Source organism: Arabidopsis thaliana, chromosome 4 (genome assembly GCF_000001735.4).
Source record: "Arabidopsis thaliana chromosome 4, partial sequence".
NCBI lineage: Eukaryota > Viridiplantae > Streptophyta > Magnoliopsida > Brassicales > Brassicaceae > Arabidopsis > Arabidopsis thaliana.
Window position 1 is genome coordinate 1,933,952 of NC_003075.7, and position 22,208 is coordinate 1,956,159.

At 42.1% G+C, this 22,208-nt stretch overlaps 3 protein-coding genes and 2 pseudogenes across 6 annotated transcripts; 2 read left to right on the forward strand and 3 right to left on the reverse strand.

Moving 5' to 3' along the window:
* Positions 1 to 57: 57 nt before the first annotated feature.
* Positions 58 to 684, reverse strand: AT4G04025 (transcription repressor; the record flags this gene model as incomplete). Its single annotated transcript, NM_001340472.1, has 2 exons — positions 143 to 684; positions 58 to 72 (listed from the first exon to the last, which is right to left on the reverse strand). The coding sequence occupies exons 1-2, from the start codon at positions 656 to 658 to the stop codon at positions 58 to 60; spliced, it is 531 nt and encodes a 176-aa protein (NP_001328201.1). The 5' UTR covers positions 659 to 684.
* Positions 685 to 2,701: 2,017 nt separating this feature from the next.
* OFP9 (transcription repressor) lies at positions 2,702 to 4,021 on the reverse strand (the record flags this gene model as incomplete). Of its 2 annotated transcripts, NM_116641.4 has the most annotated exons (2): positions 2,702 to 3,161; positions 3,511 to 4,021. In NM_116641.4, 2 exons carry the CDS (start codon positions 3,890 to 3,892, stop codon positions 3,157 to 3,159), a joined length of 387 nt encoding a protein of 128 aa, NP_192312.4. The 2 variants fall into 2 exon arrangements, with proteins under 2 accessions (NP_192312.4, NP_001329258.1); NM_001340473.1 differs by having other exon boundaries at positions 3,017 to 3,880.
* A 1,140-nt stretch (positions 4,022 to 5,161) lies between these two features.
* Positions 5,162 to 9,073, forward strand: MEE51 (Phosphofructokinase family protein). The gene is made up of 16 exons (NM_116642.4): positions 5,162 to 5,497; positions 5,601 to 5,762; positions 5,854 to 5,975; positions 6,539 to 6,592; positions 6,682 to 6,788; positions 6,875 to 6,980; positions 7,060 to 7,123; positions 7,205 to 7,293; positions 7,390 to 7,521; positions 7,615 to 7,785; positions 7,899 to 8,014; positions 8,094 to 8,205; positions 8,295 to 8,379; positions 8,459 to 8,503; positions 8,574 to 8,642; positions 8,738 to 9,073. The coding sequence occupies exons 1-16, from the start codon at positions 5,299 to 5,301 to the stop codon at positions 8,812 to 8,814; spliced, it is 1,710 nt and encodes a 569-aa protein (NP_192313.3). The 5' UTR covers positions 5,162 to 5,298; the 3' UTR covers positions 8,815 to 9,073.
* Positions 9,074 to 10,426: 1,353 nt separating this feature from the next.
* Positions 10,427 to 16,480, forward strand: AT4G04050 (annotated as a pseudogene; the record flags this gene model as incomplete). The annotated part of the gene is made up of 1 exon: positions 10,427 to 16,480.
* A 1,110-nt stretch (positions 16,481 to 17,590) lies between these two features.
* On the reverse strand, positions 17,591 to 20,657 carry AT4G04070 (annotated as a pseudogene; the record flags this gene model as incomplete). Its single annotated transcript has 8 exons — positions 17,591 to 18,238; positions 18,313 to 18,462; positions 18,537 to 18,897; positions 18,936 to 19,212; positions 19,319 to 19,537; positions 19,650 to 19,955; positions 20,082 to 20,143; positions 20,494 to 20,657.
* Positions 20,658 to 22,208: the final 1,551 nt, after the last annotated feature.

The window sequence follows — 22,208 nt, forward strand, 5'->3', positions numbered from 1 at the left end:
GTTATTTTTGGTTTATGAATGGTGGTAAATCTATTTATTACTTAGAAAACCGGTTTGTTACAAACCAGGTATCTTACACAAACATTTGAAAGAAACAACTGATCTTTGTTCACTCTTAGCTACGAAACAAATCAGCACAAACCTCGTAAAAGATCTCGAGAATGGCAGACCGATATTCGCGAGGATTCATCGATAGATAGTACTCCAAGAGGCTTCTAAGTTCATCTGCTTCTTTGATCTTGTTTGCTACAATCATCTCAACCATAGAGTCTCTAAAATCCTTTCTTGGATCAAAAGAACATTTCTCCATCGCCATCATGACAATGAACTTAGTGCTACTGATACTACCCTCACTTCTTCTTCTTCTTCTTCTCATCTTTTGTTGTCTTATCTTCTCTTGATGTGTGGCTTCTTGTGTCTCTCTGATCATCTGCTCTAGCTTCTCCTGAACCATGTAGTGTGCTAGACTAGAGAGCGAACCGTGATGGTCTGAAAATCTTGAACTCTTGTCTGCTTCCACCGAGGAAGAAGAAGAAATGCTGAGTCTTGCTTTGTTGCTGCAACACAAAGCTCTGCAGACTCTTGCTTCTTTTGTTTGGTGTTGTGATTGTTTGTTATGCTTCTCTGCTTTTTCTTCTGCTCTGTTTATGAGTTTCATGTTGAAAGTTAAGTCACATTATAATCAGGTTTTGAGGATTTTAGATGTTTGTAAACGCAAATAGAAAAGAGTTCTAATTAAAACATTTATGTGTAAATTGAAAATGTGGGGCTTGTTCATCATGATTATGTCTTGATCATAATATAATTAAAACCTCAATAAACGATATATTTTTAAATTTTAGTCTCGCAACAAGTTTCCAACGTTATTCATTTGTGTAAACTAATATTTATTTATTTATATTCTTCAAAATCATTATCTAGTATCTACGATTTGTGTTCATAATGCAATACAAAGTCGTACACTTAGATATATAAGGTTAGATTGAACTTTCATTTAATTTTTCGAATTGATAAATTTTCTACAAGATCAAAGAAAAGAGTGTGTTCAGTGAAATTTGATTCATTATTTCAAGTCATTGAAACAATGATAAATCGACCACTATCACTTAACTAATATATAATTAAGGCTTATTGGAAAAAAAAGATGTTGTAGTTTCTGAAAAATATATGTCAAATCAAAAGTAGGAATATAATAGAGAACATTAGGTCTGATTGAAGATAACTGTTTTTTTTTTTTTTTTTTGAAGAAAGGAGTACTAAATGCATGTATTTGTGTCGTGTTTTAGAAATATAGGGGTGATTAATTTGATTATGATGTGATGTAGACCATCTTCATGTCTACTTTAGTTTAGTTGTTGTTGTTGAAGATGAGATATCTAAACTTTAAAGTTTTTGGTAATGTGGAAAAAGTGATCAATATGTAATAGTTGACATCATCTGTCCCAACTAAAAAATAGAAAGAGAAAAAAATGAAAACCACTGATATCGATTTTTGTTTTAACATTCTCTCAAAGGACATACTAAATTTTAAATAGATCATAATTGCAATGTGCCATACATGATTTCGCTAGAACCTATATATGATGTAATTTCATCATTCATGCAATGCAGTTCAATAGTAAAAGCTGGTTAAAATCGTTAAATATAAATGATAGATTAAGAGATAACGTATGGTTGTGTCTTGGAGACAAGACATGCTTTATCCTGCTGGCTTGTACAAATACCTCATTTTTGCTTTGGGGTTTAGAAAAATTTATAATCTATTGTTCTTTTATTGGTAAATATATATTGAGAACAGTTGGATCATGAAAGATAGAAAAAAAAGTAAGTAAAAACAATTGGACTTGAACCAGATAACAATTATACGATGTAGAAAAATTAAAACCATGATAAGAAATTGTTTGTGTTTGTGTTTGGAATCTTTGTGGATCGGTTATTGGAGGGTATATAATCTTTTACCATGAAAATAGTGGTCGAGATAAGATCACTTGAGAGACAATGATATGGTATCATCTAAATTCCTTCGGACACAACAACACAATTAAGTAAGAAAGAATACAATCATTAATAGAACTTGAGGTGATAAAAAACAATTTAAAGGTTCTACCTAGTTATTACTAAGGGAAATGGAGCTTAATGTCTTTACGAACAAGTTATCTTGTGTTATTCAACAAAAGAGTATGCAATAATTGGAGATTAACCCCAAAAGATGTTACACCGCTGGATAGAATCACTTTGTGGTGATTTATGTCTTTGTTGATTTTAGAATTGGGTCTTTTGGGGATTTTGTCATGTGACAGTATCCATATAACTTTTCATTTTGGTTATGGATTTTTAATTAAGCTGTTAAACTAAAAAGTGAACTATTAAAACGAAAGACTAAATAAAAAATTGATTAAAGTTGATCTAAATACAGTCAGTAAGTACCTTATCAACTTGTTAAGCTGACAGTTAAACCACATGTTGCCATTATGGTCCATACTTTCTAGGGTTTATGATTGTCTATTACATCTTCCTTACCATTTTATCATTAGGTCTAAACTTGTTCTTTCGATTAACTAAGAAAATTATAATCACTTTTTAGTCTAACAACTCCGGTCCTTCAACACAAAAAAAACAAGAAAAAGTGATGTTCGTTTCGCAGTTAGTAACGACACTAACACAATGTTTTTCCTTTTCATAGTTTTTTTTTTTTTTTTTTGGTCAAACTAGCTTTTTATAAATGATTCTACTCTCCAACAATGGAGAAATGGTTCAACAAGTACATCAAAGAGGCTACAAAGGCCAAAGAAACCACTGCTACAAATGGCATACGGAAAGCACGAAAGAAAAAGATAGAAGCATACATAACAGTTAAGCAACTAAAGTTGAAGATACCAATAGTGCTGAAACATGAGATGAGCTTTCGGAAATAAGAGAGCACACATGGTGATCTGCTGTCCGGAGATGCAACATCCTCTAGTGGATAAAACGCATCATGAAATACGGCTACGATAGCATAGGCGACAAAGCACCAACTTCTTGAGCCTACGAGATGTGAGAAAAACCTCAATTTCGGAGAGGTGTGGGGTTGCGAAAACCACCACTTCTCGATGAACAAATCTGGAGTCCAAGACCCAAGATCATTTCTTGTTAAGACGTCATATGTCTTTTCCTTTATCCTGCGTGAAATTTCAAGAAACCAAACCAAAGAAACAATAACATGAATTGCTCTTAACCAAAGTTTTTGAATAACATCCTCATAATGAGGTAAGAGAAGCCTAAGCTTATACAGAATCAAACCAACCTCATACTGAGGTAAAAGAAGCTGAATTCGAAGTCCAATCGAAAACAACACATCCTCATAATGAGGTAAGAACAGCTTGAGCTTAAGCAAGATCATAACAGCCTCATACTGAGGTAAAACCAGCCTAAAACTAGTAGAAATCATCACATCCTCATGGTGAGGGAACTGAAGTATAAACGAAGGCATGTTCCAAAAGAAGGTAAAAAATTCAAAGAAATTACTACCTTTCAGAGAGACAAAACCTTTTGATAGAGTGACTAGAGGATGAGAGAGGTGTGGAATAGAGAACCAAAGCTCCAAACAAGCGAGAGGAAATACTTGGTACCACGAACTGCACACAGCAGTAATAGATCGTAAAGCAAAACCCAGATCTAGAGGGCTCAAAGCCTGAACAAGATCTGATCCTAGATCTGAAGACCTCAACAGCAAAATCGAGAGAAAGGAGTTGGAAGCTCCAACGAGATAGTCTGGTGGGTCTGGAGGGTCGGGAGGTTCAGAAGGAGAGACCAAACTGGTCAAATCTTGCGGTAGAGCACACGGCGGCGGATTCGGAGAAGGGAGGAGCAAAGGTGGAGCAGGAGCCCGAGCAAGCATCACTAAAGCCATAGAAGAAAGGAAGAGGAGGGAGAAAGAGGAAGATTCTCGCCGGTGGGCGAGAGGCCACACCAACGGCGGCAAGGAGAAGAAGAAACCCTAGTCGTCAAGTTGAGAGAGAAAAAGGGGTTTTGGATTGACGATGTCCCTTTTCATAGTTATTAACAATATATATTTAACATTTTTTTGCTCGATTTACATTCACTCAGTTTTTGACAAAGATTGATGCAACGCCTAACAATTTTCATTGCTAGATTGCTTTTGAAATTTGCTCGTTATTATTATCACCAACGGCTACCAAACAAACATGATTTAGTCATTGTTGTTATCGATAAATAAAACAAACATGATTTAGTCATTGTTGTCAGCTTCAAAATTTGCATCAAAAGGAGATTGATCCCCGGTCTCTGAAAAGGGTACAGTCGCAAGTTAAGCGAGAAAGATCTCGCATGGTCCAGTACTCTAACAAAATAATAGTCCAATTTTGTATCCTTCCAATATTTCCATCATCCAAATATGATTAGGTTGCCCTTATACTAGAATCAGAGAGATACCCACTAGATCAATCAAAATATTAAAGCGGTCAAATTTTCACTATTTGGATATACGGTTAATCAGATCGTTAACATAAAAAGATATAGATTTATTTGACTATCCTGCTTTTCGCATAGTGGACCAAAATATCTTGTAACTTGAGATCCAACCAAATTGTAGTGTTCGTTTCTAAACCTATAGTTATTTTTAGTTATGATTAGCATGTTTTTTTAGTTAACGCTGCGGCAGTGGCAACTACGGAGTAAAACGACGTATTATGAAAAGTAACATTTAAGTAAAACGACACCAAAATTGAAAATAACAGATTTAGATGATTCGTAGATGACAGACGATGAGTTGCAACAGCATCGGATGAGTCGCTCAAATTTAATAGAAGCACCTTAATCTTCATTGGCGTTCATCATGTACGACAGTTTTTCTCTCATCACTGTACATTCTTCTCTCTGCTTAAATATTTTTCTTTTTTTTTGCCGCTGCCGCTGCGTTAAGTAAAAGAACTTGACCGATGTTAATGGTTAAGAGCGGTTTTGTCGCTATAATACTCGCTACGAGAAAGAGGATTTTGACTGTTGATGTGAAGTACGATTTATTCCAATTGTGTGATACAACATCAATACTACAATACAATAATAATCATAAAAAAAGGTTTTAAATTTCAATGTTTACAAATTAGAACGAAAATTGCAGTTATTGAAATTCCAATAACCATATAAAACAATAAATGACCAAATTTGGCATATTAGAATATTCGGAAACTTGCAAGTTCATTATCCACTTGAAGAAGACTTATCCAAACACTTTCTGACACACACTTCTGACATTCACAGATTTTTGTAGGAACAAAATAATCCTAATACTCACAAATGGCATCACAATTAGATTTGATCGGAGGAGACTACATCGCCGGAATTTCGATCAATCCTCCGACGAATAGCCGTGTGACTTCTGTATACAGCGAAGTCCAAGCTAGTCGTATCGACCACACACTTCCTCTTCCTTCCGTCTTTAAAACCCCTTTCAAGATCATCGATGGTCCTCCAAGCTCCTCCGCCGGACATCCAGGTCCGATTTCTATGGTTCAATCACAATCTTACTAAACCGGATTCACTTAACCGGTTAAAATTTTTGTTGATTGGGTCAATTTTGGTTTTGGATGTTGTTGCAGAGGAAATTGAGAAATTATTCCCTAATTTATTTGGACAACCATCAGCTTTATTGGTTCCTAACCAATCTAATGAAGTTTCATCGGATCAAAAGCTTAAGATTGGTGTTGTGTTGTCTGGTGGTCAAGCACCTGGAGGACACAATGTTATTTGTGGAATCTTTGGTTAGTAGACATTTGTTCCTTTGTGCAAATTTTTCATTTTCAGGCTTTAAAAACTTGATTTGTGATTGTATTTTTGTTGTTGGTTTGATAGATTACTTGCAAGAATATGCAAGAGGAAGTAGTCTGTTTGGTTTTCGTGGCGGTCCAGCTGGAATCATGAAGGGGAAATATATTGAGCTTACTTCTGAGTTTGTGTACCCTTATAGAAACCAGGTATGAGATGTTCTGTCTTTTAGATTTTTGTCGGTTTATTGTTCCGGTTTGGTTTGGTTTCGGTTTTAGATGTTTAGGTTCATGAAAACATAGATAGAAAGTGAATGGAAATGACCATCATTTGGTTTAATCTCGGCGAATTATATATCTTAATAACCGAACCGAAAAACCCGAGTACCGAACCGATCCGAACCGAATTTTTATTCGGTTCAATTCGGCAGGATTTTTAGAAACCGAAAAAACCAGAAAACCGATCAAACCGAACCGTTTAACCCGATTAAACCGATCTCCCAGGCCTAGTTTATTGTCTTAGCCTTTCGGTTTCTTCAGATTTCAGATATAGAAAAAGAACCAAATCGGTTTATTTCATCTTTCACTTCAGTTTTGGTTTGGTTCGGATTGCTTTAACCGGATTAGATAGAAGCTTGTTTGGATCAATTGAAGAATGTATTGTTGGAGTAATCAAATTTTCATCATGAAGAGTTGGAACTAAAAGCTTTGTTACTTAAAGATATGCATTTTGTGTTTATTCTTAGTAGTTTTTGTTGTGAGTCTCTTTGCAGGGTGGATTTGATATGATATGTAGTGGAAGAGACAAGATTGAAACTCCAGAGCAGGTAGAAATGTTTTTCTTAATGTTTTGTATGGCGCGCATTGATGCTTTTATCGATGGACTTAGTTATATTCAGTTTGGTACATTTTGTAGTTTAAGCAAGCTGAAGAGACTGTTACAAAGATGGATTTAGATGGTCTTGTGGTAATTGGTGGAGATGACTCCAATACTAATGCTTGTCTCCTTGCTGAACACTTTAGGTAATTTTTTGAAATTGTTTAAGATTAATGAGACTCACTTCTCTCTGTTTTGTGTTTTAATGTTTGGTTTCCTATTCGGTTTTCAGAGCTAAAAACATGAAAACTCTGGTTATTGGATGCCCTAAGACAATCGATGGTGATTTAAAGAGCAAAGAAGTCCCCACGAGTTTCGGGTTTGATACTGCTTGCAAGGTAAGTAACTTTAAAATTTATGCATAACTTAGTTGTCTTTTTATAGAAGACCTTCCATTTTGTGATTATATACATGTAGATATACTCAGAAATGATTGGAAATGTTATGATCGATGCGCGTTCCACGGGAAAATACTATCACTGTAAGTTTGTTTTCTCTTAGCAAAATGAATTTTCTTGATACAAATTTACTATATCATTTCATCTGTTGATTATCTCTATAGTTGTGCGTCTTATGGGTCGTGCTGCTTCTCACATTACACTTGAATGCGCTTTGCAAACCCATCCAAACATTACCATTATTGGAGAAGAGGTACCTTTGAGTCACTCAAGCTTCTTCATTCGTGGTTTTTGGTTTGCTATATTTCAAATATGGTTTGAGAACTAGAAAGCACCAACATATATGCAGGTTTTTGAGAAGAAGCTTACGTTGAAAAATGTTACAGATAACATTGTTGATGTGATCTATAAACGAGCAGAAAATGGTTATAACTACGGTGTCATTCTTGTTCCTGAAGGTCTAATTGATTTTATCCCTGAGGTATATGGTTACTCTCAAATCTATAATGGTCAATTCGAGTCTAGTCCCTATATTTGTGTTCTTCAACGTTCATCTATTATGATCCATTGGCAGGTCCAACAGCTTATTTCCGAACTGAATGAAGTCTTAGCCGAAGGAAACGTCGATGAAGAAGGCCAATGGAAGAAGAATCTTAAAAAAGAGACTTTAGAGATTTTTGAGTTTCTTCCTCAAACTATTCAAGAACAACTAATGCTTGAGAGAGATCCACATGGAAATGTGCAGGTCTGCTTCTATCCACCACTAACTGATTCAAACAAATTAAAAGGCTAAAACCTCAAGCAAACTCGAACTGAAAACCTGTTTATTTTGAACCTTTATATGAATTTTCTCTTCAGGTTGCTAAAATAGAGACAGAGAAAATGTTGATTCAAATGGTTGAAACCGAGCTAGAGAAAAAGAAGACAGAGGGTACATATGAACGCGAGTTCATGGGGAAATCACACTTCTTTGGGTAATGAATTAGCCTAAAACATTTGTTAATAACTAATTAGCGTCAACATAATCATATTCTCATTCTCATTGTGTTTTAGGTATGAAGGAAGATGCGGCTTACCTACAAATTTCGATGCAACTTACTGCTACGCATTAGGTTACGGTGCTGGATCACTTCTCCAGAGCGGAAAGACCGGATTAATTTCATCGGTTTAGAATTTTTCTTCCTTTCTTGATAATATCACAAACTGTTTCTTTATTTCAAGATTATTTATATTCCCCTTTGTGATGTTTTGCAGGTTGGAAACTTGGCTGCTCCTGTTGAAGAGTGGACAGTTGGTGGTACTGCACTGACTTCGTTGATGGATGTTGAGAGAAGACATGGTAATATAAGTCGATACTATCGTGAAGTGTTTGATAAGATTATATTCTTTTCCAACATTCTCTTTTTTTTATGTTGCAGGTAAATTCAAGCCTGTTATCAAGAAAGCTATGGTTGAACTTGAAGGTAATTAGTCTTTAGCTCAAAACATATATTATTCTTCGGTTTCTTTTCTTGCTAACACTATAAATTTCAGGTGCACCGTTTAAGAAATTTGCATCACAGCGAGAAGAATGGGCTTTGAAGAATCGATACATTAGTCCTGGTTAGTTCACATACACATGTCTCTGCATAAAGTAGTAAATGATTTCGTTCTTTAGTGTTTTTCATGCTAACTCTTATTCTTTCTCTTGTTGCCAGGTCCAATTCAGTTTAAGGGACCGGGATCTGATGCGAGAAATCACACATTAATGCTCGAACTCGGGGCTCAAGCCTAAAGAATTTTGGTACTGTGAGATTCACTCACTGACTCACTTTCTTTGTTGTTGTTCGTTTTTGCTGTAAAATCTAGTTACTGTGAGTCAAGTGAACCAACAAGTGGTCATCAATGTGTAAGTCCTGTATTGTGGTGTCACTTGAATATAGATGACTCATGTGTTAATAATAAAGTTTCGCAATTTCATACACTCTACATGATGTTTTTCCGGAAACTTAATTTTTCGATAATCATATACTTAGTCCATTGTTGAAAATCTCTTCGTCTATAAGTCGATTGATCATTTATTTTTTTATTTTTTTAACAATATGCATTAAGTGGATATGAAGTGGAGTTGAATTTGGGATGGTAACCTTTTGATCACATTAAACCAGGTTGGTAGTTCAGATTTTAACGTAGTCATGTAACTCATGTTGGTGGTTCATACTTTTCATGACCTCATTTTTCTCCTTGTTGACCTCTACACATTTTCAGGAGATTTAGTGTTCAAACACATTGTCATTTTTCATAGCAGAATGAAGGTCTGGACAAATAAATCGAACCGAATGTACCAAACCAAAACCGAAGCAAAAGAAATAAACCGAACCGAATATTTAAAAATAACCAAATGGATACAATATTTTATAACCGAAAGATTAGAAACCAAATCAATACCGAACCGAAATATTTCGGGTAACCAAAAAACCGAAATATAATAATATTTTCAAAAATATTAGTTATTTTTAGACTAATTAATTTAAAACAAGGGTGAATTAAATTTTTATGCTCAGACGAATGCGAAATTAGGAATGTATGAATGATGATTTCATATTTAGTTCTCTTTCCTCCCGACAATAAATTCTGACATATTTGCTCCTATTGAGCAGAGATATTGTTGGATACGTAATGATTGTGCAGCATTTAATTCTAACACAAGTATGAAGATAATTAGGTTAGTCGATAATATGTTATTTGATATGGTATCATAGGTTATATTAGAAGATACTTGATAGAAGATAAGAATAAATAAGACTATGCCCAATAGTAGAAGACTGTTGGAGCTGGATTCCTGGAATCCACCTGCGAAAATACCAAGCCAGCCCACAAAAGCCCACCAAGCCCACCAAGTAGAGGACCTACGCAGCTGACGAGCCCACATACGCGAATGGGTATTTGGACCAGATAAGCCCAGTCACCTGATGCAGGGAGATAAGCGAATAATGACCTAGGAACTGAAGAGGAGATATTCGCGGAGCGGACCTGATATCTCGGAACTGACCTGCCGAATATCCAGGAGGATCTCCGCAGATCCCGGACGGAGCTACCACGTGCGTAGATCTATATAAGGGAGCAAGGACGACTTGTAAGACACATTCAATCTAGTTCACATTGGCACACACACACTTTACACTTGTAATCTCATTTCACATTGTAAAAGCTCTGTCATAATTAAAGTCCATTCGTTCTTAGCAATATAACTCTCAAGGTTTCAGTGAAGATCTAGCACTCCTTTCTCATAATCTTAAATACAAATCTCTAGTGTGGATTTCAGAACCCACATTTGGCGCCGTCTGTGGGGACAGAAATAGATCATTCCAACACCGAAGCTAACACATCAATTGTGACCAACGATCATGGATCCCAATTCATCCAATTCATCGGGATCTGGCTTACCAGTTCAGATCCCAAACGATGACGTTACGGACGGGCACCTCCCAACGGATCTCCCTCCTGGAGCCCAGGTTGATGTTATCCATAACAGTGACCCGGAGAACATCTCCCAAAACTCGAATTCTTCTGGATCTGACAAAATCACTCCCCCTCCGCAAACAAGGGGCGGAAAACGAAACATCACGATACAACCTCCAAACGGAGATAACCCGGCCAACCTGTCTAATCAGGTTCGCCCGCGACCTGCCAATGAATTGGCCGAGCTCCGCGCAATGATCATTAACTTGATCAACTTAACCAAAAACCAAGAAATTGCGCATTGCAACCTCGCCGCAATTGTGGGTCAGGAGAGACGCGATTCCACTCGCATGGCACATGAGGTAGAGCGCGATATCGCGGGTAAGGAGGTTTCCCCCCGCGAAACTGGGATTCCTGCCCAGGTCCCCATAGATCTGACAGGTACCGTCTCCCCGACCGATCCTACTCCGAGAACTCGTCTGGATTTCGCCTTTTTACAGGCACCTGCGAACGCTCTCGTCGAAAACCTGGCAACAGAAAACGAAACAAGCACAACGCCTGCCTTCCCAAGGCTACCGGCCCCACCTTTATTACCGATGGGCTGTTCGCCCCCTAGGTACACGTGTACTAGAAACCAAACAACCGCATCCAGTTTCCGCATTCCCGGGAACTCAACGCAACAACGGACCTCTATCGCTAATCCGCCATCTGTTCCTCAGATACCAGGAAGCGACTTCCTTAACAGTCCCCAAGCACCGGTCGATCCGCGTAACGTCGTGGATATGGAAACATTCCGCAATTACGCAGCTCAAACAAACGCGAACATGGCTCAAATGCATTCTCGAATGCACCTAGCTGTGAGCGATGCTCCCGACATAGATCGCGTGATCGAAGAAACCAGGCGCACCCCGTTCACGGATAGGATCGCTTGTTTTCGCCTCCGAGATGTCGAGAGACTCCGTTTCCCAGAATACGACGGAACGAGCGACCCAAAGGCTCATCTGAGATCCTTCCGTTTCGCTATAACACGAGCGTACCTAACAGACGAAGAAAACGAAGCAGGTCATTGCCGTTTCTTCGCAGAAAACCTCGTAGGTCACGCCCTCGAATGGTTTGCTAGCCTCGAAGGGAACTCCATTGATACCTTCGACCAGCTCGCCGCCGCTTTCTTAAAACAATATTCGGTACTTATCGAACACAGGACGTCTGAAGCCGACCTCTGGAGTCTCACTCAACTTCAGAACGAATCCCTGCGATCTTACGTCAAAAAATTCAAAGCAATCAAATCGAAAATTGCAAATCGAAAACTGCAAACCTAAACGAAGAGGTAGCCATTGCAGCCCTTCGTAACGGCCTTTAGTTCTCCTCTAGGTTCCGTGAGGAACTCACTGTTAGGCAACCAGTCTCTTTAGACGATGCCCTTCACAAAGCTCTCCACTTCGCCAAAGCCGAAGAGGAGCTTAGTGTGCTGGCCTTACGATTCAAAGAATCTAAAACGCAAAACGCTCCCCTTGCAATTAAGAAGCCCTTCAAAAAGGAAAACCAAACGCAGGGGTAGCATACCTTATTCGCAATAGACGAGGCAGCTGAGAACGAGAGTCCAGAACTTGACCTCGGAAAATATTGCAAGTACCACAAGAAAAGAGGATATTCCACCGAGGAGTGTCGCGCCGTTAAAAAATTAATCGCAGCTGGGGGAAAGACTAAAAAAGGTTCAAACCCCAAAGTTGAAACCCCTCCTCCCGACGAACAGGAGGAGGAGCAAACTCCCAAGCAAAAGAAACGGGAACGAACACCGGAGGGAAGTGACTCTCCCCCACCTTCTAGAGGAGAACGCATAGACCTAGTCTTTGCAGAACTCGATCTAGGTGGTCAGTCACCACACCTCCCCCCGCCCCGCATAAGAAAAACATGAGGTTTCCATTACGGCTCTTGAAATTCTGCAGAAGCGCAACCGAGCACCTCTCCCCGAAACGCATCGATTTCATCATGGGAGGGTCTCAGCTCTGCAACGACTCAATCAATTCGATCAAAACTCATCAGAGGAAGGCAGATTCTTACACAAAAGGCAAGAGCCCGATGATGGGACCTAACCACCAGATCACATTCTGGGAAAGCGAAACCACCGACCTCAATAAACCTCACGATGACGCTCTCGTTATTCGAATCGATGTAGGCAACTACGAACTCTCCCATATAATGATCGACACGGGAAGCTCAGTTGACGTACTCTTTTACGACGCCTTCAAAAGAATGGGGCACCTCGATTCCGAGCTGCAAGGCAGGAAAACGCCACTTACCGGGTTCGCCGGAGATACGACCTTTTCTCTAGGAACCATCCAGCTCCCAACCATCGCACGAGGAGTGAGGCGACTCACGAGTTTCCTCGTAGTCAACAAGAAAGCTCCTTTCAACGCAATTCTGGGAAGACCATGGCTACACGCCATGAAAGCCGTCCCATCAACCTACCACCAATGCATTAAATTCCCCTCGGACAAGGGAATAGCAGTCGTATCGGCAGCCAACGCAGCTCCCGAAAATGCTATATGGGCAGTTACGATCTTATCAAAAAGGCTGACCCCGTAGTACTAATGATAGAAGACAAACTCGCGGAAATGAAAACAGTCAGATCCTCTGATCCTTCTCAACGCGGACCTCGAAAGTCATTGATAACACAGGTCTGCATAGACGAATCAGATCCCAAACGATGCGATGGGATAGGTCAAGACCTCGACCTAGCGATACAAGAGGATCTCATAACCTTTCTCAAAGAAAACAAAGACAGCTTTGCCTGGTCAAGTGCGAACCTCCGAGGAATAAGCCTCGAAGTAACCTCACACGAACTCAACGTCGATCCGATCTACCGACCTATAAAGCAGAAACGTCGCAAGCTAGGTCCCGAGAGGGCTAAAGCTGTGCACGATGAGGTCGATCAATTGCTCAAGATCGGATCGATAAGAGAAGTAAAATACCCTGACTGGCTCGCTAACCCGGTCGTCGTTAAAAAGAAAAACGGGAAGTGGAGAGTATGTATCGACTTTACGGACCTGAATAAGGCATGTCCTAAAGACAGTTTCCCACTCCCACATATCGACCGACTGGTTGAAGCCACTGCGGGACACGAACTATTGTCCTTCATGGATGCATTCTCCGGGTACAACCAAATACTTATGCACCCAGATGACCAAGAAAAACAGCTTTTATAACTGACCGAGGCACCTACTTTTATAAAGTAATGCCCTTTGGTTTAAAAAACGGTGGAGCTACTTACCAAAGATTGGTGAATAGAATGTCCGCCGACCAGCTAGGTAAAACGATGGAGGTCTATATTGACGATATGCTGGTCAAGTCAGCTCGCGAAAAAGACCACGTCCCGCAATTAAGAGAATGCTTCAAAATCCTAAACAAATTCGAAATGAAGCTAAACCCCGAGAAATGCTCTTTCGGAGTTCCCTCAGGAGAATTCCTCGGATACCTAGTAACCAAAAGAGGCATCGAGGCCAATCCTAAGCAGATTGCAGCCTTCATCGACATGCCATCTCCAAAGACGGCACGGGAGGTCCAACGACTAACCGGCAGTATCGCCGCCCTCAACAGGTTCATATCCAGGTCTACCGATAAATGCGTCCCTTTCTATCAGCTCCTCCGAAAGGATAAAAAGTTCGATTGGAATGAGGACTGCGAGCAAGCCTTCAAACAATTGAAAGCGTACCTGTCCGAACCACCCATACTAGCAAAACCCGAAGAAGGAGAACCGTTGTACCTGTACACGGCAGTCTCCCGAACCGCGATTAGCGGCGTTCTGGTGAGAGAAGATCACGAAGGACAGAAACCGATCTATTACTTTAGTAAAACGTTGATAGACGCTGAAACTCGTTATCCAGCAATGGAAAAACTGGCACTGGCCGTAGTCATGTCAGCTCGAAAACTGAGACCATATTTTCAATCACATCCCATCGTAGTGATGACGTCTCAACCAATCAAAACCATTCTGCACAGTCCAACTCAATCAGGTCGACTTGCAAAATGGGCTATAGAACTAAGTGAGTACGATATAGAATATCGCACCAGAACCAGCTTGAAAGCACAAGTCCTAGCCAACTTTGTAATCGAGCTCCTGTTAGCGGACCTGGATGGAACCAACTCCAATAAGAAATGGCTCCTCCACGTCGATGGCTCCTCCAACCGACAAGGATCCGGGGTAGGAATACAACTCACCTCCCCCACCGGGGAAGTCATCGAATAATCGTTCCGACTCGGATTCAGCGCATCAAACAACGAGTCTGAGTACGAAGCCCTCATTGCTGGCATTAAGCTAGCTCAAGGAATGGGGATACGCGATATACACGCCCATAGCGACTCCCAACTCGTCATCAGCCAGTTCCATGGGGAATATGAAGCTAAAGACGAGCGCATGGAAGCGTACCTCGAACTAGTCAAAACCTTGACCCAACAGTTCGAATCGTTCGAACTGACCATGATCCCTAGAGGAGAAAACACCTCTGCGGACGCCTTGGCAGCTCTCGCCTACACGTCAGATCCTTTCGTCAAAAGAATTATTCCAGTCGAAGGAATAGAACACCCAAGCATCGACTTAACGGTCAAATATGTTGGGACGGAAACCTCGGCAACTTGCAACTTTACGCAAGTAACCCGAAGCACCACCGCCGCGGCTAGAGCCCTTGCAGCGGCCGCAGAGGCAGGTGCAGCGGAGGAAGAGCCGGAGCTCGGGACCCCCGAACAACCTGCCTCGTATGAACCTGAACCGTACAATGACTGGAGAATCCCAATCATCGATTACATCGAACGAGGGATCACACCTCCCGAGAAATGGGAGACCAGAAAACTCAAAGCCCAGAGCGCAAGGTACTGCATTATGGAGGGGAGATTGATGAAACGCAGCGTCGTAGGTCCCTATATGGTGTGTACCTACGGGCAACAAACGAAAGACCTCATGAAAAGCATGCACGAGGGGCAATGTGGTAGCCACTGTAGTGGACGTACCCTCGCCCTCTGAATTAAAAAGTAAGGCTACTTCTGGCCAACAATGCTAGCCAATTGCATAGCTCATTCGCTCAGGTGCGATAAATGCCAACGACATGCACCTACTCTTCATCAACTTCCCAAGGAAATGTCCTCGATATCTTCTCCTTACCCGTTTATGAAGTGGTCCATGGACGTCGTAGGTCCCATGGAAGCCTCCGGTGGGAAGAAGAAACTAAAAAACCTGCTAGTCCTCCTCACCGACTACTCTACCAAATGGATTGAGGCTAAAGCTTCTAACAGGTAACCGAGAAACAAGTCGAGGACTTCCTATGGGAAAATATCGTATGCCGACATGGCATACCTTATGAGATCATCACCGATAACGGGACTAACCTCACCTCGGGAAAAATCAAAGCATTTTGCGACAAGTGCAAGATCCGTCTTACCATATCCACCCCTGTTACCCACAAGGTAACGGACAGGCAGAAGCCGCCAACAAAGCTATACTTAGCAACATCAAGAAAAGACTTAATTCCAAAATATCAATGTGGTCCGACGTACTCCACGGAGTTCTCTGGGGCTACCGAACTACACCTCGCAAATCAACGCAAGAAACACCGTTCTCTCTCGCCTATGGTTTAGAAACAGTAATCCCTGTCGAAACCATAGTACCAAGCGTGAGAAGGACCGCCAGTCCTGCTAACTCGGACCTGAACACGCAAATGTTACGGGAAAACATGGATTTCATCGATGAACGCAGAGATCAGGCAATGATCCGAGTTTAAAATTATCAACAAGCTGCCGCCCGCTACTATAACTCCAATATCAAAATTCGGAGATTCGAAGTGGGAGAGCTCGTTTTACGAAAAGTGTTCAGCAACACGAGAGAGCTAAACGCTGGAAAACTGGGAACTAACTGGGAAGGTCTCTATCGAATCACCGAGGTGGTACGTGACGGCGTCTATAAGCACGTAAAAGTTATCAACGGAGTCCCTGAGTTACGGCCTTGGAATCCCATGCATCTCAAGAAATACCACGAATAGGTACTCAAACGATAAGGCTTGATCCCTTGGCAGGGTACGTAGGCAGCTCCCCCCAAGAGCGCAGCCACCACTTCAATCAAATCACAAAAGGGCTTAATCCCTTAACCAGGTATGCAGGCAGTCACCTCCGCAAACGCAATTACCACCTTAACCCTTCCATCTGAAAGACGAAACTTCAATAAGGGAAACAGACATCGCATCCCCCATCAACAAAGATCAGCTGCTCACCTGACAGTTTAACCTCCCTTCGGTATCGAGCAGGTCCCTGCTCAATGACCAAACGCCAGATCGTCGCTTGCTTTACCTCCTTTTGTACTTAACAATTTGGAGATAAGAATAAAAGAAAATTTTGATACTCATTATCATATTTCGCAAAGACAGTCATTTACACTATGATTTAAACTCATTCGTAATCTTACGATACCTAAACCCCAACACCCGAACGTTGGCGGATCCATTTTGTGATCTCGCTTCCAAAAAGTCGATGGTGAACTAAACTTATAAGAACACATTACTTCGGCTTCATCGGAGCTCACCTACTACAACCAAATCTAACTCTTTCGCTATCAACACATAACATAGTAACCAAGGAAGAAACGAAGGTTTCATTCTCGACCTGGCGATACCACAAGCCCAGCTCCCAAAATCTGGCAGGTCCCATGTGTGACCTCACTTCAACAGGTTCCCGAGACAAAACAACTCAAACTCACTCAAAGTTTTAACCTTCGAAGAATATACCATATCACATCCGAAATAACTTGGATTCGAAACAAGTCCAATTATTATCCGGAACGTTGACAAAGCGAGGTGATCATACACCAAAATCAACGAAGTGTCAACACTCGAACGAAAGACAAAAAATAATTGATAAAAAGGATAAAAGCCTTCCCAGGCACCCAAGTACTTAAACGAACAAAGGATAAAAGCCTTCCCAGGCACCCAAGTACTTAAACGAACAAAAGATAAAAGCCTTCCCAAGCACCAAGTTCAAAAAGCAATAAACGAAAGGATAAAAGCCTTCCCAGGCATTAAGTCTGAAACAAAACGCAAAATCCTAAAACAAGCAAGGCGCGAAAGTGATCACTCCCTCGATTCTCCGGCTGGCATAGCAAAGACAGTACCAGAACCATCCGCGAGACCTCCCGGAAACGCGTCTTTATTGCTCCCGAACTCATCCAAGCCAATTGGCGTCCCTTGCTCGTCGACGTCAATTGGACGTACCACCGAAATCTCTGAAACATGCGGGAGATCCAACTTGCTTAGAGTAAAGTCTGATACCTCCTTCGATTTGCACCGAGCCTCTAGGTCATCCAGCTCTGCTTGCAGCCGAGGTTTCTCCAAGGTAAGATCAATAGCAGCCTTCGTGATCTGGTCGATCAAAGCCAGGTTCGACTCCACCTCGGCCGCTTGCCCCTCCAGAACCGTGTACTCCTTTTTGGTGACCCACTTCTCCTTGATCCCAGCTAGCAGCTTCAAATACGCAGCAGCCAGCTCAACCTTAGCATCGTGAACCGCCTTCTTCGCCCCTTGTGCAGACGAAGTCAGGTCCATCACCTTTTTGGAGAGCTCTTCCCTCCTCTGCTCCAAGCGATGAATCTGGCTCCTCGCCGTCTGCTTGTCGGCTTGCAACCCCCCGAACTCCATCTCCATGAACCCGATCTTCTCAGCATAACCTTTCTCGAGGTCTTTTGAAGTTGACAACTCAATTTTCAGCCTCTCGATCTCCGCCTGAAATAACAATCAGGTTAAAATCATCGAATCATCGACAAATTATTTACAAACAAGTCAAAACCGAGGTGTACCTGGAACGAGACTTCGCGATCCTGACCAGCCTTCACACTCGACGTCAGCTCCCGGATGAGGGTCTTTCCTTCTTCGAGCTCACTCGCCGAGGGAACCTGGCTCAGACGCTGCTCATAGAGAGCGACCAGCTTGTTTGTGGCAGCTATCGCCTACCGAAAGCAAAACAAAAAGTCACAACTAGCATAAAGAAAAGAATTAGAAGGAGACAGTTATTGATAATTACCTGGCCCTCCTTCGCCATCATGTCAGCATAGGCCGCCGCCTCGGCCATGTTCTTCACTTCAGGAACCTGGCAGTTCCTCCCTTTGATATGGCGAAGCAGGTTCACCAATCCAGCCTCGTCCTCAACGATCGGGTGATCACGGTCATGAGTGTAAGACCAGTGGAAAGGCCTGCTTCCCGCGGATCCTCCGCCGGAGTTGGACGTCTGCCTCACTTCCTGAGACCGGTTTGAAGACCTGCCCCCAACTCTGGAGCCTCGTCCTCCGCCATGGGACCTGCCCGAGGATTGCCTATCCGCGGACGCAGTTGCCTCCGGAGTAGCAGCCGCAGGTTCCATCCTCTGCTCTATGGGAGAGGTGACCCTCTAGTCGCTCACGACTAACTCAGCCGCTGGATTCACCTTCGGCTGGGTCCGAGCCCTCTTCGGAGAGGACGGTGCACATCAGAACGAACAACTGCAGCAGCAGAGGTCCCGGTGTTGACCTCAGGAAGGGAGGGATGAGATGCTGAGGCAGATGCGTTGGAAACAGCTAGAGTGTTTCGAGCCGCAGTCACCGCAGCCGACAGATCATCGGCACGAGCATGAGCCTCGGCGTTGGCTCGTTGAACATGAAGGCTTGGACATCTCATTCTTCTAATGAGCGGGAGTTCTGAAGTGGAGCTGGAGTCAGGAGGAACTGAACAAATAGAGCATGACATTTGTTAGTTAGCAATTCGAGTTGCGCAGCTGTCTCGATAACTCGTACATTTTTTAAACCCAAGAAAATATAACGGAACTCGTACTTATAGGCAGATCAGCCTGAGGAACCGGTTCAATCCGCGGGACCTCTTCGATCGGATCTAGCTGTGCTGTTGGAGGGACGATTGCGGGAACTGCTGGAGCTACAGCAAGAGCAGCTACGATGCGATCTCTGCTAAAAGTGGACCAGTCAGTCTGACCACGTCGGAGAAGGGTTAACAGCTCGAGTTCCGTCTGCGAGAGAGTAACTTCCTTGGTCCTTGCTGCAAACCATCAAAATCAAACAATAGTTTCAGTACTAACGTTCAGCAAAAGCAGTCAAGGATTCGACACAAACAACAAAGAAAAATCAAGAGGCTCAGGTCTCCATCTGACTCAGGTTGGTAGACCAGGTCCTTGTTATCCTCGCAGGATCGAAACTGCCGATTGAATGACGGTCTACTCTGAAAAAGAAGTACTTGGATCGCCAATTGGTGTCTCGACAAGCTTTCAAACCACCGAGGACTAGAGATCCGGGACGAGCACTGATGTAGTACGTCCCTTGGTCACTCCTAGCATTGGTCTTGACCTGGCAGAGCTGAAGCAGGTCATGGCAGCTGAATGCTCTGTGAATAACGCCAGCACATGGCAAACGAAGTTCGGACACATCTGGGGAAAGGCGAGGCCGAGACAGTAGAGCATCTCGAGGATACACGCCGGAATTGGGAAAAATAGGCCACATTTCTCGAAGAAATTGGCATAAGCGCAGCACCACCCGACCGACACGTTCTCAAGATGCAGCGGCGGCCTTGAGAGTATCATATGTACCTCCACCGGAACCTGGCATCTCCTCCGGAGGTCGACCAGGTCGCTGTTCGTCATTGGCGTGCCTCCTCCTTGCTTGGCAGCCTTTTTCTTCTTCGGCTTGTCGGCTCTGGTTGACGGCGAACGAATTGGACCCATTCCGCCTAGGGTTATGACGCGTTTTTGTACTCGCGGCGGTGACGAACTTGAATTGTCGCCGTAGCTGTGGTTGCTTTTGTTCTGAGAATCTTCGAAGTCGCTCATCTTTGGTTTTCGACAGAGAAGGACGAGAGAGTTGAAAGAAAAAAGCAAAGAAGGCAGATCGAGAAGGAGGGAGTAGCAGAGAAACGAAGGAGATAGCAAAAAAATAAAGACGAGATTTTTTCTACTTCTACAAAACAAAGCGCAGTAAATAATAAAGGAGGAGAGAAGTTACCTTGAGAGTTGGGTGAGTTGACGTGACGTCAAGTGGAGAGGTGGGAAGTTATTTAACGCCATCATCACCACGATTTTCGAGATTGCAGAGATCTCTTCTCCGCGCCTGATCTGGACTGTCAGATGCGGTGCGCTGAAGAGACGCTCCATCTCAGCCGTCCACATCAGCAGCGACTTATCTCGCGTATCTCCTCAAAATCTTTCGGTTAAGGGAATCTGAAATTAAAACGAAATTGTTGAGTTTATCCTCAAAACCGACTGATCTAATCACATTTATCTTCTCATCAAGAATATTTTTGCAATCTTACCTGACCTATATGTCCGCTCATCGAGTTCGCCTACTCACTCAATGGGCTGGGGGGCAAATGTTGGAGCTGTATTCCCCTCCAGGAATCCACCTGCGAAAATACCAAGCCAGCCCACAAAAGCCCACCAAGCCCACCAAGTAGAGGACCTACGCAGCTGACGAGCCCACATACGCGAATGGGTATTTGGGCCAGATAAGCCCAGTCACCTGATGCAGGGAGATAAGCGAATAATGACCTAGGAATTGATGAGGAGATATTCGCGGAGCGGACCTGATATCTCGGAACTGACCTGCCGAATATCCAGGAGGATCGCCGCAGATTCCGGACGGAGCTACCACGTGCGTAGATCTATATAAGGGAGCAAGGACGACTTGGAAGACACATTCAATCTAGTTCACATTGGCACACACACACTTTACACTTGTAATCTCATTTCATATTGTAAAAGCTCTGTCATAATTAAAGTCCATTCGTTCTTAGCAATATAACTCTAAAGGTTTCAGTGAAGATCTAACCCTCCTTTCTCATAATCTTAAATACAAATCTCTAGTGTGGATTTCAGAACCCACAAAGACGATAACCAGATAGCAGATAATAAAGTTAATATAGTTGTAGGGCTTCACCACTCGCAATAAAATGTCGAGTTATTACACGTGTAGTGAGAGTACCGCAAAAATTCGTATACGGTAAAAAGTATCCGATAATAAATTCGTTAGGGGTTAAAACTTCAACACGAGCAATAAAATGTCGAGAGATTATACAGAATAAACAATATGAAATGTCGAGATAATGAGATAGCAGATAATAGAGTTAATATATTCATAATAGAGTTAATATATTCACCACTCGCAACACGTGAGACGAATTCTGAACCGCAAAAACTCGTGTACGGTAATAAATTATCTGATAACAAACCAATTAGGAGTTAAAACTTCAAAACAGGCAATGAAATGTCGAGATAACGAGATAGCAGATAATAGAGTTAATATAGATATAGGTCCTCTCGCAATGAAATGTCGACTTATTACACGTAGGGAGAGTAAATAAAATGTAGAATTCTGAAGCGCAATGTCGATAATAAAGTATCTGATTATAAATCCGTTAGAGGTTAAAACTTCAACACGCGCAATAAATTTCAACACGCGCAATGAAGTGTCGAGATATTACAAAGAGTGAAACAATATGAAATATCGAGATAACAAGATAGCAGATAATAGAGTTAATATATTCATAATAGAGTTAATATATTCACCACTCGCCACACGTGAGACGAATTCTGAACCGCAAAAACTCGTGTACGGTAACAAATTATCTGATAACAAACCAATTAGGATGAAAGAGACGAAGAAAAAACATGAGGTAAATATAGATTGGACCGAAACGACGCCTTGATTGAAAACTATCAAAA

What these genes read in the sequence shown, in the direction of transcription:
- MEE51 (NM_116642.4), top strand. Translation starts at nt 5,299, where the DNA reads ATGGCATCACAATTAGATTTGATCGGAGGAGACTACATCGCCGGAATT. An exon ending in GGTTTGATACTGCTTGCAAG is followed by an intron (nt 6,981 to 7,059) that starts GTAAGTAACTTT and finishes ATATACATGTAG; the next exon opens with ATATACTCAGAAATGATTGG. An exon ending in GGATGTTGAGAGAAGACATG is followed by an intron (nt 8,380 to 8,458) that starts GTAATATAAGTC and finishes TTTATGTTGCAG; the next exon opens with GTAAATTCAAGCCTGTTATC.